The sequence below is a fragment of the Hippocampus bargibanti genome, linkage group LG17, assembly GCF_051943395.1.
Source record: "Hippocampus bargibanti isolate YZ-2025 linkage group LG17, ASM5194339v1, whole genome shotgun sequence".
In the NCBI taxonomy this organism is placed as follows: domain Eukaryota; kingdom Metazoa; phylum Chordata; class Actinopteri; order Syngnathiformes; family Syngnathidae; genus Hippocampus; species Hippocampus bargibanti.
In genome coordinates this window covers 5,110,469-5,130,261 of record NC_142750.1, presented here as the reverse complement: position 1 = coordinate 5,130,261, position 19,793 = coordinate 5,110,469, and the positions used below count along the sequence as shown (strand labels likewise).

Below are 19,793 nucleotides of genomic sequence, written 5' to 3'. Positions count from 1 at the left end.
GTAAATACTGTGGTGCTTTAGCTCAAAATAGAACTTGGAAATACAGGTCAGAAATAACTAAGTACTGTATAGCAGCCCTTGGCCGGGGTGGGATTTTGCATCACTTTAACACAGATTTGTATGTTGCATACATACTCGTAGTAGTTCCTGCGGAACAAAATTTTCCACCCAAAACGTACTTTTTATGTACATAACATTAATGTAGTACATGTTTAAATTCTAACACTTTAGTCTCGAGTGACCTCTGCTGGTCATAAACACGAAAACACAAAGTACTACAAAAAAACGACAGAAAGCGACATTGTGGAGCAACACATCTTTATTCCGTGTACAAAATAAGTGCAAAAATAATTCTTCATTCGAGCTCCACAGTTGGACTTCCAAACCCCCAAAAAATTACATTGAAATGTAAATTTGTTGTTCAACCTGGCTAAAAAAAAACTGACAAAGATTTGGATTCACAGCGCTTTTTTTAGTGATAGTGGCCTGAGAGGAAGAAATGCCCTTTCAAAATAATTGCATAGTGCAAACTCATAAGGAAGCATCTTTGACGCACGTGTCGGCCTAATGCATTTTAATGCGCAGCTTTGGCCGATGTGCTAGCTAGTATGACAATCATTTCAATGACTAGCAAGTCATTTTGACTAAGACAGCTTTAAAGCAACTCGAGATGGTGTACCACGATGTAAATCTGGGATTGGGATGCACGCAGAGTACATCATTTCCACTCTAACAATAAGTTAGCTAGGATGCTAGGTCGATCATAGGCCCCAAAAGTGTGTAAGAGCAGCTTTAGTGAACTATATGAACTATATTGACGCCATCATGACCTATGTAAACTTGAAGGCTTTTTGGGTCGTGTCAAAGGGGAGTAGGAAAAAAAAAGTTTCGGCTAGCTACATTCGAAGCCCTTTAAACTCCAATTTTGGAATTCATCAACCCACGCAAAACGTCTTCACAAGATGGTGCAGTTTTTCTTCTTCTTAGGATCCCTTTTGCCCTTCTCGGCGCTCCTGCGCTTGTAGAAGCTGGAGAAGAGGGCGGCGGCGCAAATGGGCTCTTTGAGCTCTAGCATCCACATCCCTTCGCCGTAAAAGCTCAGCGTGCCCAGTTCCAAGTCGGTGACAGGTTCCACCTGCTGTAACACAAGCATCTGCAGGAGGTCCAGACCCGTTTGGACCGGTTCCACGCCCTCGGCGCAGCCCAGGGTGATGTGCGCACGGCTGCCCAACGGCAAGGAAGTGGCGCCGGGAATGGAAGACTCCGCCTCCTTTTCGGCGTCGGCAGGCCATAGCGCGAGCTGCTCGTCAGTGAGGCTGACGCGGGCGCCGAAGGTGCGAGGCGTGACAAAAAGGGCGCTCACGGCCAGATCGAAGACGGAGCCGTATAATTCGGACACTTCCTGAAAAAAAAGGAAGAAGCCATCAGTGTCTAGATGGGTTACATAAAGCTACGCAAGTTTTGAAATGGGTACAAATATTTTTTTTCTAACTTCATGTCTGATTGAAAAAGTGCACCTATCCATTTTCCTTGCTCATATTACAATCACCAAATGTTACTTACCACTTGCAAAATTACACCTTCAGAAGATTACTATCGTCGTAATATGTCTGACTCTGTCTGTTTAGTTTTTATTTAATTAAAATATGACGTTGAACGCCATTCCCAAATGTGTTTTGGTTTTTCTTCCGGGGGTGTTTACGTTATTACATTGATAAAAGATCTGTTGTAAATCACTAAGCTACTGTATTGGTTAAATCAATTCTACACATTTATTAAACAGCTTATTTTTCTTAAATCATTTTAATATTGAACAATTCTAACTTGCTATAAATACATTTAACACGTTTTCAAATACTTGATTGTCCTGTCCTGGGCTGCTCGCTGGACTCTCTGGAGGAGGTGGGCAACAGACGGACGCTTGCTAAACTAAAAGCTATGCCGGACAGCCAGAGACTGTTACACCAGCGCTGCAAGAAGGAGAGATACCGCCGCTCGTTCTTACCGACTGCTGTCAGGCTTCTCAATTATCACGTGGAAAAAAATTGCATTCTTGTACTGTAAACATGGCTTGATGCAATACAGCTACATATATCACTATACTTTTCTTGATATTTGCACTATGTACAGTTTTTTTTTTAATGAAACGGTTTTGCACATTTCAGTATACATCTCAGTCTGCTGACATTTTTATTTTACTATGCTTAGAATATGTTGTTTTGCTATCTTTTCAACCCAATTGCTGCTGTGGACTGCAAATTTCCCCATTGTGGGACGAATAAAGGTTTTCTAATTCTGATTAACGCATTTAAAAAACAAATTACAATGGACATGATTTCTGACTACCGTATTTTCCGGTGCACCCCCAATTAATGGTGCATTTTCCCCCCATATATAAGGTGCATCTTCAATGAATGGAAAAGGTTTTCCAAATATAATATATAAATAGATAAAAGTTTTCCAAATATAAGGTGCTACAGTATAGAGACAGGGGTTATGCAATACTTCTATAAGGGGAAATGAAGTCAGTGACTGCTGACAATCGTTTCGAGACCTGTTGTGGCTAAATATGACTTCACATATAAGGCCCACCTGTGTACAAGGCGCAGGGTCATCTTTTGAAGGAAATCAAGGCTTTTGGGTGTGCCTTATACAGCGGAAAATACTTTAGATGGAAAATAGTTGCAGGCCATTTAATAAAAAAAAAAAATACCCTTACTGGTTTCTCTGCATATTCTTTGGCTCCTTCTGCCTTCCCGTAGTCACAAAATTTGGTGGTGCAGTGAAGGCTTCCTTTGCCTTTGAAGTACTGCTCCAGAGGAATTTCCTGCCCTTCTTTCACCGACGCTGCAAAGACACAAACCGCAAAATGACAAATAAAAAAAATATATATATATATATAAATCTGCCATCTGATTTGTGGAAGTAAAAATTAAAGACAGAGCAAACGGATTCCCTCACAGCCAACCGCGTTCTTCTTGAAGTCGTCCATCGCCGTCAGGAAGTCGCTGCCTGTCGACCTGAGCTGATCATGCGCAGGTGTCAACAGGAACCAGGCGAAGAAGAGCGGCAGGCGCACCTCCTCCAGTTGCCGCTTCATGCCGCTAATGGCGGCCGGCTTGCGTCCGCTCAGCTTGGCGAGGCGCGCCGTGTCGGCGTTCCATTCCGTGCGCGGCGTGAGGAAAACCACCACCATCCGTTGCTCCCGAGCCAACTCGCCCAGACGGGCGAGGCGCTCATGGGTGTGGTTGGTGTCGTCCACCACCACCAGCACCGAAGCGGTGTCGGCGCAGCAGGCCGCCACCGCCTCGTCCAGGCGTTGGCGGCCGTCCCCCGCGGGGTCGCCGTTGTCGGCGTAATCGTCGGCGCAGAAGACGCAGCAGTGGTCCTTGTAGGTGTCGGCGAAGGCGCGAGACAAGAAGGTCTTCCCGCTTCCCGGAAGGCCATTGATGACCACCAGGGTGCGAGAGCGGCACAGGGCGGCTTTGGTCTTCTCGTTTTGGAGGATGGCGAATGACAAGGAGCCGGCGGCGGGAAGCGGCGGCTCCTTGCCGGGCGTGGGGTCCTCCGCCTCGGCTCCTGCTGACTCGGCACTTGTATCCGGCTCGCTTTCGTTCTTTGCTTCTGCAGGGGGCGCTATTTCAGCGTCAACATTTTTCAAGGCTTTCTCCACTATGGATGTTTCAGCTAGCTTCTCTGTGGGCATCTGAGATAGCTTCTCAGTGGCCATCTCAGCGAGCTTCTCAGTGGCCATCTCAGCGAGCTTCTCTGTGGGTATCCCAGCTAGCTTCTCTGTGTGTATCCCAGCTAGCTTCTCTGTGGCCATCCCAGCTAGTTTCTCAGTGGCCATCTCAGCGAGCTTCTCAGTGGGTATCCCAGCTAGCTTCTCTGTGGCCATCCCAGCTAGCTTCTCTGTGGGTATCCCAGCTAGCTTCTCTGTGGCCATCTCACCTAGCTTCTCTGTGGCCATCCCAGCTAGCTTCTCTGTGGCCATCCCAGCTAGCTTCTCTGTGGGCATCTCAGCTAGCTTCACTATGGGCATCTCAGCTAGCTTTTCTTGCGCCATCTCAGCTAGCTTCTCTGTGGCCATCTCAGCTAGCATCTCTGTGGGCTTCTCCGTGGCCTTCTCAGCTGGCTTCTCCGTGACCTTCTCAGCTGGCTTCTCCGTGACCTTCTCAGCTGGCTTCTCCGTGACCTTCTCAGCTGGCTTCTCCGTGACCTTCTCAGCTGGCTTCTCCACAGATTCTTCAATTTTCCCTCCACCATTTTGTGCCTGAGTCTCCTTGACAACTTCCAGTTCCTTAACTACAGCCTGTACTTCCTCAAGAACTTTCTCCTGAACCTTCTCTGGGCTACAAGGCTGCAGTTCGTCTGGCTGCTGTGGCGCGGCCTTTTCCTGGGTTGCCGGCATCATTTTCTGAGCTTCTGGAACTGCTTCTAGAACTGCTCCTGGCACAACAACGGGCATCAGTGGTTCGGTTTCGGGGCTTTCACGTGGAGAGTCATCTTGGACAGGAGCGGTGTTGCTTCCGACCGCATCACCACCGGCGTTTCCCACTGGTTGCTGCGTCACCGCCGGAGCGGGCTGCGTCACCGCCAACATGTCGGAAACCTCACGGTTGTTTTCAGGGTCCATTTCGGGCTTGAGAGGGTCACAACTTCACAAGAACAAGTATCTTAAAGAATACAGAGGAAAACAATGATGAATTGTCAGCCATATTCATCTATCTATCCAATCGTTGAATCATTTATACCAATGATTGAGGCAGAATTTGAAAAGATATATACAATGAAAAGTATACAAATGACAGGGGGATGTGGACCAAGTAAGAAGACAAAAGTATCACTTTCATACAGAATGGGAGGACATTTTTCACATTGACGTTTTCAAAGTGCGTTTGTCTCGTCTGCCAGTGGGAGTAAACGCATGTATGGCAAAAATGGACATAATCATGTCGAGTTGTGTAACATATGCGGTTAAACATCAACATAAACTGCAAGAATCCTCGATATATTTATCAATAATTATAATGGGTAGATTATTTTGACTTGGTCAGAATAAAAGAGTCAAAAGGTAGTCCCCATTTTTTTAATGATAATGACGGACACCTGGCGTCAGACTGAAGAGCGCCATCTAGCGAACGACTGGCAACCATTTTGATTCTTCAACAAAAAATTCTGCTTAGTTTACCAGATGTGCGAACGTGTCGTGCCAATAGCCGAAAATCGTTTCTAAAAGTTTTCCGAAAGGGATTTAGGCTTTCACTTTCAAACGAAACAAACCCGAAAACAGGTCAACAATCACGCCCGTTTCTACCCAAAAATGAAGGTTACACGAACATTTTCCCATTTCGGTCAACATATCGATGCCAACAGCTGCTGTGTGGGTGACGTAGTGGATAAACCCAGCTACCGTCGTTTCCACGACGATAGAAACTCCACGATTTTGAAACATTGTGTCTTTAAAAGAGACAAACGTGTCAAAAACCGTGAATAATTACACTTAAAAACCGACAGGGTAGCGGCGTCCATGACACACAATTAACATGCCAGTCAACCACGCTGATTAGAGCAAATGCTAACTACAAGTCACGTTTTCGCGTAAAAGTCCCCCCCCCCCCTCACCGTCAAAATACAAAAACAGCATAAAAAATGAACGCCATAAGAATGTTTTGTAGTTGTTGCAGGTGTATAGCGTTCCAACTTACCACCATTCGGTCCGGATGATTACCACGCGCTCCTCGCCATACAATGACAAGTTAACCTGACACGCCCACGTACAGGCTCAGCTTCTTCTTCAAGGCACAAGTGCACGCACGCATGGCATCGTGGACGCGCACGTAGGGCGGGGACTAAGGGCACGCCGTTCACAAACCGGAAATGGGGATAATATGTATGAATCAATCGAGAAATTGAAACTTTTTTTCGATTGTTTTTGTTGACGCAATTTAATAGAACTATCGAAAAGAATATCTTGTTAATAATTGCAATAACAGTAATTATAGATTATTAACCACTTTTCCCGCATACACTTTTTTGTTTCTAAGCAGTTATAGATGAAAGAGTGATCAAACTTCTTTTCACCAGCGGATCAAATACGTCCTGCTTAAAATGTGCACGTTTGCTACAAGATACATTAGGATTTGATTGGATTAACCTTTATTAGTCTCGCAGTGAAGAAATTTACATTTCACAGCAGCAAAGTGATGAAAGTAAGAGGAAAGGAAAAGAAGTAGAAAAAATATAGAACCTGCTGTAAAGAAGGGTACTCTTGCAGCGCCATCTTGAAGTCAAAACAACAACAAAAAATTAAATAACAAATAATGTAACACAACACAAAAGTCCACGCAGTCATTTAATCTCAAGAACTTTCTGTACCCTCTTTGTTGTATGGAGCAGTTGGATGAAAGTGTCCATTAACAAAAAACAAACAATCATAGATGGAAATGAAATAGAGGCCTTTCTACTGCAATTTTAGATGAAAAATTGGCCACATGACACAACATACACCATGAAAAAATGAATATAGTTTTCCATGACAACATTTTGCCTCAAAATAGCATATTCATCACTTTGCTGCTGTGAAATGTAAATTTCTCCACTGTGAGACTAATAAAGGCATATCCAATCCAATCCAATCCAATCCAATTATTCCCAAACATATTTGCAATAAAAATATTACGATTGATCAACTATTGCGTTTATTTTATTTTTTAATAAGAGGAAGCGTCTTTTAACCTTTTTTTAATCTAACTTTATTGAGTTATTTTTGTTACTGATGTTGAATTTACACAATTTTACATATCGTGTTCGTTTGAGATGAATAAATAATAAATAATAATAATAATAATAATAATACATGTCATTTATAAGCGCCTTTCAAAACTTTCAAGGTCACTTTACGGTCACAGGATAAGTATCGAATCAAATCATCTGCGCTAGTGTCCTACATATTCTTTACTGTAAAGTTAGCAGATTTTGAGGAGGGATGGATGGGCATTTTCCCCCTCTTGCTTCTTTATTTTTGAGGGTCTTTGGGTGGATGGCGCGGGGGCTTCTGCTGGTTCCAGAAGTCAGCGCAGCTGTCCAAGTATGTGAGGCAACCCTGGATGACATCATGCAGTTGCTCACCGTTCCTTGTCTTTCCTTTCCTCAAGCCTGCAGATCAGAATTCACCTCAAAGATGACTACGTGGTTGCCAAAGAAATGCTAGCTTGCTAGCTAGCTACCTAACAAGCCTAGATTAAACGGATGGATCGACATCCAAACATTAAAGGACAACCGACGCCGCCCGACAAGTTGTGTCCATAATTTGTAAAATCACTTCAAATGACTTCTACTGAGCGTATTTTACAAAGATTCCACGACATATAGCTATATTTTACGTTTTAAGACTCGCGCTGAATATTCAGGAAGTCTTGTTTTCGAGTTGATGACGATGCCTGATGTGATGTCACGTCAGGAACACCCCTGACCGAGAAAGCGACACACAATGCATTTTGGGTACTTTGTTTGGTCTGAAAACTTCATGTCGATCCGTGTTGATGGCGAAATTAGAAGGAACACACATAAATAACGCGATGGTGAATCGTGTGTTGCACCAAGACTACTATTTGATATTCGCTGACGAAAATTCAGAGAAAAAAAAATCAGCCCATTTCCACGGAGCTTTGTCGCCATCTTCTGCCTTTTTTGGGTGCTACATTTTCCCCCCCAGATACCTCAAAATGACCCGGAATAAATGCTTTAATCAATTGTAAACATGTATGCTTTCCTCTTCAGAACTATTTGAATCATATTCATAACTGGATGAGTAACAAGAAAGCATTTTCTCCCAATCTGAAGCCATTGTTTTGATTCTCGAGCAAAGCAAGACGTCTTGTGTCACACCACAAACAAGGGGGCGGGACCTTCTAAAACTGGCCACTTCCGGTTTCAAATTGAAGTAGTTTTTAGACACTTTAAGTCATTTTTATTGGTGTTTAGCATTTGACTAAAAATATCATACTGCGTGTTTTGGGTATTTTAGATGCTATAAAACGTTTTTCTGATGTCAGTTAGGAAACAAAAAAGTGACGTCGGTTGTCCTTTAAACACACATTTCATTTGTTAAAATTCCGATTAATAACAATAATATAAAACATAAATGTTTCTAAGAGCTTTTAGTGAAAAATGAAAAAAAGAAAAGAAACAACGACAACAGACATACCTTCATCCTTTAACAGGTTCTCCAGATATTTCCTGTCCTCATAAAACTCTCCCAGGTATTTCTTGCTTTTACTTTCTGATTTGAAGGTGTGTAGTTTCTTGGATTTTGCCATCTGCTGTGTGAGATTGTTTGCGTTGATTATCGTTGTATGTAGAAAGATGACAAATAGATATGTGACTACCTCTTTATCTTTTTGCTGGAGTTCTACTTGAAGCTTCTGTTTGATGGCAGCAGGGACTGAGTGATGACATGGGTGATTATATAGACAAATATAGACAAAATATCGAGACATGTCTTTTAATCAGGTTAGGCAGGTGCTCTTAGCTGTTCATTGATGAGATTATATGGACATTTTGGACAATTCTATGCTCCGATTGTAGGTGTAGGTCACATACCGGTGACGGCGTTCTCAATGGCCTCTTGAGATTTCTGGATGCCCAGCTTGAACTCGTGGATTTGTGGGCGCAACTTCTGCCCTTGGTGATAAAACACTAAGGCAAATTCAAATTCCCCTAAGCAGTACAATGCCTCAGCCTTCTGGTACAACCCCTAATATTAAAAAAATATTTATTTCAAACAAGTTTCCTGTGACGTTGACAAAAAAAATACATACCTCATAAAATGAATTGTCTTCTTGAAGTGAAGCTTCGGCGTCCCCCAAGGCTTTTTCATACTGACCCATCTTTAGGTAGCACTTGGAGCGACCCACGAAGCAATATTTATCTTCGGGTTTTAGTGTCAGAGCCTGTTATACAATTCAGATACAGTGAACCCTAGTTTATCGCGGGAGATACGTTCCAAAAATAGCCCGCGATAGGTGAAATCCGCAAAGTATAATGTAGTCAGCTTTTTTTTTTTACAATGCAAAACTGTACATACTGCAAAATGAGACAAAAAAATAAAACCTCTTTTTTAATAGTTTTAAAAATGGTGTTGTAAAACAATATTTTGCTGCGGCGCCTATTCGTCCTGATTCCGCTGTAGCGTCTTTTACTACTGAAGGAGTCTTTCTCCGAGAGAAGAACATTTTTATCGGTAGTTGTTGGCATTTTTTCTTTTTTTCGCAAGATTTTTATAAACCGACATGGCCCGGTTTCTAGAAGCACAATGCTCCATGAGCTCTTCAAAGCGAGTGTGTTTGATTTTATCCTGCTTTGTTTGCAGTGTTTCTTTTACTTTGTTTGTTTGTACATTTGCATGCCGTTAATTAATAAAAAAATCCGCGATTTTCCCCTGAAAAAAAAGCCGCGATAAGTGAACCGCGAAGTAGCGAGGGATCACTGTACACACTTTCAGAACAGTACGTCATGGCTAACAAAAATTTGACAATTTAGGAAAAGTATATTTTAAATACTTGGGCACCCCAGAAAATAACATTTTCATTTGTTTAGCATTGAAATCCTGAGATGTAGTTTAGAAAAACAGTTGAATTATTTTCAAACTATAAAATGAAAATGGTCAGAAAAACGACTAAGAAGGAATTTTTACGATGAAAATAGTTGTGCAAAACGTTTTCTTTTTAATCTGTCCATTTTTATTAATCCACGTATTTAGAATGTAAATAAGTTTCAGATAGCGAGCACTCACCGTGCTGAATCTCTCTAATGCCTTCTCACATTCGCCCTTGAGTAGCAACCACTCTCCATCCGCCATTAAGGTAGAGAAAATACCTTTAGGCTTCGGATTTTTGCACTGGGACTCCGTTTCAGACATTTTTCCCCGGAGAATTTGGCTTAAAAAGCGGGAAAATAAACCCACAATTGTAGGCGAAGAAGCGCCCCTCGTACTCGGTAACCCGGCAACCGCGTTAACAAGACCTTAAAGCGCCATCTATTGTAAAATATACGGAAACGCAGGCTTTTTTAAAGCGTTACTTTCAGCATGTACAATAAATCATGACTATTTGTGGAAAATGATGTGCTGCCACACTAAAGAAATAAAGTTAGATACTATACCGTGATAAGTAACTTGTTCTGGTCACCGGTGGAGCCTAATCTACGTATATACAGTAATCCCCCGTTTTTCACGGTAAATGGGAGGCCAGGATCACCCACAATAGACAAAAATCCGCGAAGTAGGGTTTGACCCATGACATTGATCTAGGCAACCCACTTGATTAGACTGATCAAAGAATAACCCACGGGGTAAGACCTTTGAGTCATTTGGGGGAAAAACAATACTGCGATGCATCAAGGGACATGATAATCCAACCGTGATATAGTGAGGGATATATCTTCACATCCATAGCATTTCTCTTAAAATCTTGGATTATCTGAAAACTATTATCCTTTTTATTTATATAGTTTTTTTTTCTATTTGTGGTTACACTCTAACTTAATAAGTTAAAAATATTACCATCTTCTAGAATGATGAAACATAGTTCTACAATGAAAACCAGAATAATTCACGATAAAAAAAATGCATGATCTTTTCAATACAGAACTTGTTTTCCTACTTGGTTCTAATAAGATGAAAATAAGGATAGATGAGGCCTCGACTTTATTGACACGGTTGATAAAAACAAAAACGTTTCACTAAAAATGACATTGACGCCTTGATTTCTCCCACCTTATCATTGTGAACAATACACAACATTCGAAACATCTTCCCATCCTTTCGTTGTGTTGCATTTTAATGGTGGAAAAATTATTATTTTTCATGTGTAGTTGGTTGGAAAATAAGCGGTTACTGGCGCGTCCAAAACAAAACAAAAAAAAGACAATAAATATCAAAATACTGTAATATACCGGTAGTCCAAAAAATAAGCCCTAACTAATCACAAATCAAAAGGATACATTCCAGTCACATGTGCAACGCAGCAATGTGTGGATGGCAACGTCAAATATAAAAAGTGTTTTATTTCAGACATACAATGGCCACTCCCACTGGCGAGGATACCATTTCACGACCGTCCCTATCAGATACTTCAAATCGGAAAAACGGACATTGCAGTTTCATGCAGAACGGGAAAGTCGTCTTTTTTTCCCCCCTGCGTGGACCCCTTCAAAATAAAATAAAAATAGAGTAGCTGCACGACGTTCACTTTAAAGGTCTTTCATGTTTGTGTTTGGTTGTTGCGTTTCTGTACGTGTGGTTGCATTGAGTCAATGGCGGAGATGACAAGGCTCCGTATCTGCTCAAGGATACGGGCGGCGGGTCAAGAAGGGCGGCGTGCGTCAACAAGTCCTGACATCGTGCCGGACTAGTGGGAGAGCGGACCACTTAACCGAACTGGAAGAAGAAATTTCCTGGTCCGGACGCTGAAAGGTAATCACAAAGTCCATTGTGTGATGGATGGGTGCGATGTAGACGAGGCATTGTATTTTCCGGTGTATAAGGCGCACCCAAAAGCCTTGATTTTCTTGAAAATATGACGGTGCGCCTTATATGTGAAGTAATATTGAGCCACAACGACTATCAGCAGCCACCGACTCCATTTCCCGCTGTAGAAGAAGTGCATAACTCCAGTTTCAACTGAAGCGCGTTATAATGCGGTGCGCCCTATACATTGATACCTCAGTTTACGAACCCCTTGGCTTATGAACTTTTTGGTTTATGATAGAGATTAGAGAATAAGAAGTTATATTTAAAAGTTTCATGCTATTGTATCAGACACTTTACGAACATTACATTTATGAAAAATTTACTTTGGCATACAAACTATTTTTCGGGATACACGCGGAGCTGCCACAATGAGTGATGTGTCGTTCGCGAACGAGCTTGTTCTCCTAAAAGAAAATGGCAGCCAGCTTGTTTTGGTCCTCTATAAATTTGGACTTGTTTCAACTTTGATAGTTCAAAGGCAGAGTGTAGACTGCAAGGTTAAAAAATATCCCATCAATCAGGCTCCACAAACAAGCCATCTGTAAACTTGATACAGAAAGCTATCAACCCAGCTAAACAGAACACAATTTACGAGGAACAAGGTAAAATTATCGCAGAGAAAACACCTACAAGGGATCATTCCTCAAGATGGTGAAAGAAGGCTACGCTCCTCATCAAGTGTTTAATGCTGATGAAACCGCCCACTCCATTCCATCAAGCCATCAACAACCATCAAAAAGGTAAATAAAACGACTTTATTATATAGTACAGTTTATTTCTTTAATTATAATACCGTAGCACATTTATTATACATACAATAAGGTATATTTTGTGTAGTTTTAAGGTTTAGAAGATTAGAAAGTAGAAAATTCTGTTTTATGGTGACTTGGGAATGGATTATTCTCATTTTAATGGTTTCCTATGGGAAATTATTTTTTGGAATACACACTTTTCACCTTACCCACTCTGTCTGGCAACCAATTAAGTTCGTAAGCCAAGGTATGACTGTATTTGGAAAACTTTTGTAGATTTATATATGATATATTTGGAAAACTTGTTTTCATTCATTGAAGGTGCACCTTATATATGGAAAAAGTTTGAAAATGCACCATTCATTGGAGGTGCGCCTTATACTCCAGAAAATACAGTATTTTACGCCACCGGATTCTCTTACCTTCAAAACTAAAACCTCCTGGACCGCCGAAAAACGCCTTGAAAATGTTGTTGGCGTCGAAATCTACCGTGAGATAACACATGAGTTTTCGCAAAATGGCCGCTGCGGCATGCCATAAAGGAAGCCGCCTCCATAGTTGGCGCGCACTTACCGCCCATGTTCATGCCTTCGTCCTCCAGGTCCTGTCCACTGTCGTAGCGCGACTTCTTCTTGGGGTCCGACAATACGCTGAAGGCCTCGCCCACCTCTTTGAACTTCCTCTCCTCTTCCTTTTGCACCTCCGGGCTAGCGCTGCTATGGCGATCTGAAAGGGGGTGAAGATCACAGCGGGGAAGAATTTTAAAAATAAATGAAAACATAACATCGAATGTGTGTGGGTGGGAGGGTTGAATATAACTCATTCACTGCCATTTACAAATTTATTCGGGAATTGAAAATATAACAGAGCGCCATTCCGAATTTTTCGGGTTTGGGTTTTCTTGTTTGGGTGCCGATAAAGTGCTGGCCATGGCCTCTGGCAATTTTTTTTCCACAAAAGGCAGCATTTCCCTTTTTTCCCTATGTTAGCACTTTGTTCCAATTTCAGCTGTATAAACCAATCTGTATGTATTGCAGTGTATTTTGGACAGCCACCACCCTCATTTCAAGCTCATTTAACTCCAGACTCATAATTTAGGAATTACCGTATTTTCTGCACAATAACGCTATCTAGGTGGCTTCCTAGCTAGCTATCTAGGTGGCTTCCTAGCTAGTTATTTGCTATCTAACTAGCGAGCTAGCTATGTATTAGTTATCTATTAGCTAGCTAGCTAACTTTCTATCTATTTGAGTTATTTCAGGTTGAGTGAACGCTGGCGCATGTGCCTGCCACTGCTCACCCACAGAAAAACTGATCCTGTGACCTGTAAAGTGACCTTGAGAGTTTTGAAAGGCGCTTAGAAATGAAATGGATTATTATTATTATTATTATTAAAAGAAAATATTTTTTCAAAAGCTGACCGTGCGCCTCATAATGCGGTGCGCCTTATGTATGGAAACTATTTTTCAATTATGTCATTCGTTGAAGGTGCGCCTTATATTCCAGAAAATACTCTTTCTTACGCTGCATTGAATGTTTATGTAGTCCTAAAACTCAATATTCTATGGGTCCAGAAGTTCAAGTGACAATGACAACAACCCTGACACTGGAGTGGACACATTTTTACACGTCTGGGCAATGAATGAGATCATTTGAGTGACACACCTGGGTGATGTAAGAGTGCCCGTTTGCGGTAAGCCTTCTTGATCTCGTCCTCTGTGGCGTTCTTGTCCACGCCGAGCACTTTGTAGTAGTCTTTTCGCTTGCTTTTCTTCAGCTCCCGCTGTGCGTGTTCCAGCAGGTGCTTGTGCTCTACAACACACACACATACAAAAAAAAAAAAAAAATGTGGAATTACTGTATATCGACCTATAGTGTGGGCTTTCCATTTTGTGCTATTGCATGCCCTTAAAATATCCTTTGCCAATAGCTGTTGATCAATTTTTATAGAATGAGCAATGAGTAGAAAATGAGCAAATAATTCCAAATATGTCCCCGGTGTATTTACAGCCCAGCAAAGTTTGCTTCTTACCTTTTGTCTTCTCTGTCTTGTACACTTTCTCGTAGTCACGAACCGCCTCTTCGTACTGCTCCGTGTCCATGTAGCTGCAAGGTCAAAAATGGACAGGGTGTAACTTGATGGTGAAATAATACACATTTTTTTATTAACTCATTAACTGCCAAAAGATGTGTAAAAATGTGTCCACTCCAGTGCCAGGGTTTTTGTCATGTTCAATATGCCCTTTGTGGAAGGGGAAAAACATTGCCAGAGGTCTGACCAGCGCTTCATCGGCAAGATTAAACCAAAATTAGGTAATAGTGCTCTACGTCATATTTCCAATTCCTGAATACATTCGGGAATGGCAGTGAATGAGTTAAGATGAAAAAGAATCAATAACAGTAAGTGGTGCTTTCTACTATCTACTATCTTTGTCTGCATCGAATCCATCCTGTGTTCTTCCATCACAGTTTGGTTCGGGTCCGCTACAAAAATGGACAAAATCCGACTTGAACGGGCAGTTAGGACGACGGAAAAAAACTTCGAGGACTTGCACACTGCGAGAATCCAAACAAGGGTGCGGAAAATCCTACTGGACCCTCCGCACCCTGCCCACCACCTTTCCCAGCTACTCCCCTCAGGCAGGCACTACTAATCCATGCGCACCAAATCCAGCAGACATTTAAACAGCTTCTTCCCCCATCGCCATTAACTCTCTAAACCACAGGTGTCAAAGTCAAGGCCCGGGGGCAGAATCTGGCCCGCCATGTAATTTTTTTCGGCCCGCGAAAGCAAATCAGACGTGAAATTCCACGATGCTTGCTAAAATCGTCGCCGAAATTTCATATTTTTGGATGTAAACCACAACAAAAAAATATCCTGTGACTGTAAAGTGTACTTGAAAGTTTTGAAAGGTGCTTATAAATGAAATGTACTATTATTATTATTATTATTGACCTCAGATTTGAAAAGTAGTTAATTAATTTGTTGTGCGCTGTATATGTAATATGTGGAGGGGATTATACATTCTAATGGCTTCCCCAAATTCATAACGGCCCTCGAGAGGAAACCATAACAACAATGTGGCCCGCGGCAAAATATGACTTTAACACCCCTGCTCTAAACAGTAATCCAAATAGAACTGTATAGTGTCTCTTTTCAATTTTTTTTTATGATGATACTAGTGCAGCGTGTTCTACCGGAGACAAATTCCTTGTGTGTTCTACATCCTGATTCTGATTATTTTCTGGATATGACAGCTGTCAAGTTCTTTTTACAACTTCAGCTGACGAAGCCTCTTGGATAGGAGGCGAAACGTCCGAAACCTTCACTTTTGTACAGATGACGGCTGAAGAAACCTTCTCATCGATACAACTTCAGCTGTTGTTAAAACGCTATATAAGTCAACATGTATTGTATTGTAAGTAAATTGAGTACCTTTGCGCTCGTCGCAAATAGGCCTTAATGTAGGTCTCATCCAACTTAATGGCTTTTGTGCAGTCTTCAATGGCCTGTTCTACTTTCTTCAGCTGAAAGACAAGAAACGGAAATGTGATTGCCCGATTGGGGATGATCTGACATGGATTTAACTAGGCGATTCTCCTCCTTCCAAAATTGCAAAAAAAAAAAAAAATGCCACCAAACACACAAATCCTGGATCGCCAGATGTGCAGTTAGTAAGCAGTTAAAATCATTCACAATAATAACAACTGCAATCAGAGCACCTACCTTGGAGCCCACAGTGGCTCTGTTACAGTACAGCTTGGCGTTGGTCTTGATGTTGTTGGGGTCTATTGTGAGCGCCTCGGAGTACAACACGTAAGCGGCGTCATAGCTGCCTTCCTTAAAGGCCTTGTTGCCCTCTTCCTTCTTGGCCTTTAGCGCCTTAGCGTTCTGAACAGAAACATGAAAAGGCTCCACAACAAAGTATTGAACCGACGATGTAAATTTTTTTCCCAAAAAAACTCTCCAATACTGACCCTACAGGCAAGCCGTGCTTTCTCGTGGTCCGGAGCCATGCGAAGGGCCTGCACAAAAAACTGGACCGCCTTGTCGATGCAGTCCTCGTAGTACAGACAAAGGCCGCGGACGTAAAGCGCATCCGCGTTGGTGGAGTCCATTCTTAAAATGTCACTAGGAGTACAAAAAAAAAAACAGAATTTCAAACATTCCCGGGTGTAAATTTACCGCAAATCTGAAAAGTAGTCCCAGACGGCGCCCGAGTAGTTATTGTTTCAATGTTTTTTTTGGTCACTTTGTGCCGCGGCTTGGAATTGAAGCGGATTTACGTGGGACAGGAGATGCGAGACCCGTTCTTTCCGTCAATGGATGCTACAGCTTCGTGTTTGCTTTCGACATTTAGCTAGTAGCAGACATGCAAATTTCACCATCCCTGATCCACTGGTGAATAGGACGCTTTGATACTCTCCTCTTTCTTTTTGATCCTCCTGCTTCATACAACAAAGAGGGTGCAGAAAGTGCTTAAGATTGCCTTTTGTGGTGTGTTACATTATTTGTTATTTATTTATTTTATTTTTTGACTTTGAGATGGCGCCGCGAGTGTGGCTGCCTTTACAGCATCTCCTGTATTTTGTTTTTCTACTTCTTCCTTTCCTTGCCTCTTACTTTCATCACTTTGCTGCTGTTAAATATAATTTTCTCCACTGCGAGACTAATAAAGGCTAATTGTCAGAGATGTTAAATCAGACAATGTGGACGAAGGCCCAGAAAGATTGTCTTTACTGCCGGCAGGAGACACAGCCATTCATGACAGACGCGTGAATTCTGCAGCCCTCTGCCGAGCTATTTATTGAGAGTCTATGCAAATTTAAGTGATACATTAGTAAAACATAGTTTTCTTGATTAGAATACCACGCCCCTGGGCGTTCTTAGCGCGAACAGCTGTAAGCAATAAAACATTGTCTCTTCCATGATCTGATAAATTTGTAACCTGGCTAATGAGCTCTTCCTGTGAAGGAGTTTCAAGTCGTAAATTGCTTCGGTGATAACGGAGTGCCTAAATTTTGTCCAAGGCCAGATCGCCTAGATGAAGATGACAGTTTAACATGCTGTGTCTGTTGACCTCAGATTGACCCCAGGTTGTCTGTGCTTCAATTGTGTATTCGAGTCACACATGTTGACTAAGCATATAACAACATGAAATTTTTAATTATGAAAACTTCTTATTCTCCATCACTAATCCAATCCAGTATTTGTCATCACTGTGGTGTCAACGGACCTGGCCACGGATTGAGCTTCCGGGTAGCGTCCCAGTAGGGCCAAGCACTCGGCTTTCAGTATCTTGAACCGATGGCATGCCGAGGCCGACTCCAAAGCTCGGTCCATGCAGAAGGTCACCTGTAGACACACAGGATGACAAAAAAGTCACAAAGTCCCACCCTCAGTGAGGGTCTTTAAACTCACCATTCGGTAGTCTCGCTTGTCAAAGCCGATCTCTGCCATCCGCTCGTATTCCAGGATGGATTCGGCGCACTTGAGCTGGAAAAGTCATTTAGGGGGAGAAATCTTTTCATTTCCAATTCTAAAGACACTTTTGTGTTTAGTACAATCCTAAAACATTTACAGTAGTGCCTGTACTTAGTTTTTCTACTTCTTCATTTCCTTTCTTCTTCCTTTCATCACTTTGCTGCTGTGAAAAGTAAATTTCTCCACTGCGAGACTAATGAAGGCTAATCCAATTTTGTATGGGATGAACACAAATGATGAAATAGAAAATGGCTTCAATTCCATTCAAACAAGTACTAGAACCAACTGACCTCCTGCTGGGCTTGGCTATTGTCTGGTTCCAACTCTAGAACCTTCTGGAAGCAGCGCGACGCCGCCATAGCGTTTCCGAGGGACAAATGGCACTTGCCCTCTCGTAGATGCCCCTGTGAGCCACAAAACATTATTTGTGAAACAAAACAAGACACGAAACGCTCGTTTTGGCGCTAAGAGTTCCTCAACACACCTTCATGAAGGAATTATCCAGCCTCACTGCTTGCTGGGAATCCTCCAAAGCCTCACGGTACCGAAAAAGCATCATAAGCGTCGCTGCTCGGTTGCCGTAGTAACTGGCATTCTTTGGACACATGTCTTCATGCAGAAAAAAAATATCCAAAAGTAGAAATGAAATTATCTCGACCAAGAACGTAATGGCAAGATTAAATTACTATCATGTACCGATGGCCTTGGTGTAATAATTGAAGGCTTCTGCATAATCCTTCTTGATGTAGAAAGCGTTGCCTTGCTCTTTGTAGCCATCTGCTTCTCTGCGGAGGAAAAAAAATATGTATCGATTAGCGACTGGTTTATGGATTAAAAAAAAAACATTTAATTTGGTCTGAAAAATTGTGACACGCAGCAACAAAGACTTATGGAAACAAGGAGCAAGAACTGTTCAAATGGAATGCACAATTTGATTGGTCGGTAGCATCTCATGGGGGCCTGTGTCTGCAAGAAGCAGAAATTTAGGAGAAAGTTCAATGTTCCCCATTGAGGCCAGCAGATGCATGTCTGCTTAAAACGTTTGCATTAGCACACAAGGCTGAAGGGAGTAAAAAAAACATATTTTGGGGGATTTTCCATGCTCAGTCATTTTCCAGATTTTTCTGAAGGGGAAACCATTATTGTGGTTAATCAAATTAAAACATCTGCTTTATTTTTGGAAAACAGCGATCAACCATGTTGCCAATTTTCTGGTATGGTACGAATAAAACCAAGAAAAAAAATATGATTAATTTCTTTTTACATGCTGTCGATTTGAAATATTGGGAGGGGGAATCAGACAACGGGTACACTGTTGAGTGTGTTATTCAATCTCAGTAGCTCTAAACATGAACATACACTAAAAATCTTAGTAGGCAGTAGCACCATTAGTGACTGGACTTTTAAGTTTCATTTTCCACTGCTGACTTTCACTTTTTAAAGTGTAAGAGTGTGACCGGACATGGACAAGATCCAAGTAATGCGTTCACTCGTTGGCTAAACATAGAAAGCTGCCAATGAACACATGACACCAAGCACGCCGCTCGCTCACTCAACTCACAGTGGCTGACTGCCATGACTTTTTTTGGAAAAGCCTGTCATTGATTGTTTGAACGTCATGACCACTCGCAACTTTCGAGAAGGACCTTCTCGCAAAAGGAAAATAAAACCACGAAAAATTAAACTGATAACTTCACCAAGTTAGTGTTAGGCGCACGGAGGCTGTCGGTAAGTAAGTGGAGGACAATAACACCAACGACTCCATGTAGCCAAATCGCGGCTAGCTTTGCTAGTTTCCGTGACACGATGCCGCAAGTCGGAGGCGTCCAGGTTTTAAATAGAAGTCAAAAACGTCGCCGGGTTTATATTTCGGCCGCTGTCAGCACGTCCTACCGTTCCAGTTCGTCGTCGCTGAGCAATTCGATGTCAGGATCCATGTTCACATTATCGTACTGCTCCGCCGCCATTTTGACGTGAAAGTGGAGGGGGAGGGGTTACATGCTGCAGTTGTTCTGACGTCATC

The 19,793-nt window shown here is 42.1% G+C and overlaps 3 protein-coding genes across 3 annotated transcripts; all 3 read right to left on the bottom strand.

The window, feature by feature from the left end:
* Window positions 1-307: 307 nt before the first annotated feature.
* On the bottom strand, window positions 308-5,809 carry cnp (2',3'-cyclic nucleotide 3' phosphodiesterase). The gene is made up of 4 exons (XM_089019443.1): window positions 5,709-5,809; window positions 2,962-4,676; window positions 2,720-2,847; window positions 308-1,402 (listed from the first exon to the last, which is right to left on the bottom strand). The coding sequence occupies exons 2-4, from the start codon at window positions 4,634-4,636 to the stop codon at window positions 956-958; spliced, it is 2,250 nt and encodes a 749-aa protein (XP_088875569.1). The 5' UTR covers window positions 4,637-4,676; window positions 5,709-5,809; the 3' UTR covers window positions 308-955.
* An 869-nt stretch (window positions 5,810-6,678) lies between these two features.
* On the bottom strand, window positions 6,679-10,575 carry odad4 (outer dynein arm docking complex subunit 4). The gene is made up of 6 exons (XM_089018912.1): window positions 9,797-10,575; window positions 8,823-8,954; window positions 8,605-8,758; window positions 8,391-8,446; window positions 8,210-8,324; window positions 6,679-7,158 (listed from the first exon to the last, which is right to left on the bottom strand). Exons 1-6 carry the CDS (start codon window positions 9,920-9,922, stop codon window positions 7,019-7,021), a joined length of 723 nt encoding a protein of 240 aa, XP_088875038.1. The 5' UTR covers window positions 9,923-10,575; the 3' UTR covers window positions 6,679-7,018.
* A 115-nt stretch (window positions 10,576-10,690) lies between these two features.
* On the bottom strand, window positions 10,691-19,788 carry dnajc7 (DnaJ heat shock protein family (Hsp40) member C7). The gene is made up of 14 exons (XM_089018911.1): window positions 19,664-19,788; window positions 18,467-18,555; window positions 18,255-18,379; window positions 18,061-18,174; window positions 17,708-17,782; window positions 17,523-17,641; window positions 16,264-16,417; window positions 16,013-16,177; window positions 15,722-15,813; window positions 14,318-14,391; window positions 13,951-14,097; window positions 12,859-13,011; window positions 12,708-12,770; window positions 10,691-11,469 (listed from the first exon to the last, which is right to left on the bottom strand). Exons 1-14 carry the CDS (start codon window positions 19,735-19,737, stop codon window positions 11,432-11,434), a joined length of 1,482 nt encoding a protein of 493 aa, XP_088875037.1. The 5' UTR covers window positions 19,738-19,788; the 3' UTR covers window positions 10,691-11,431.
* Window positions 19,789-19,793: the final 5 nt, after the last annotated feature.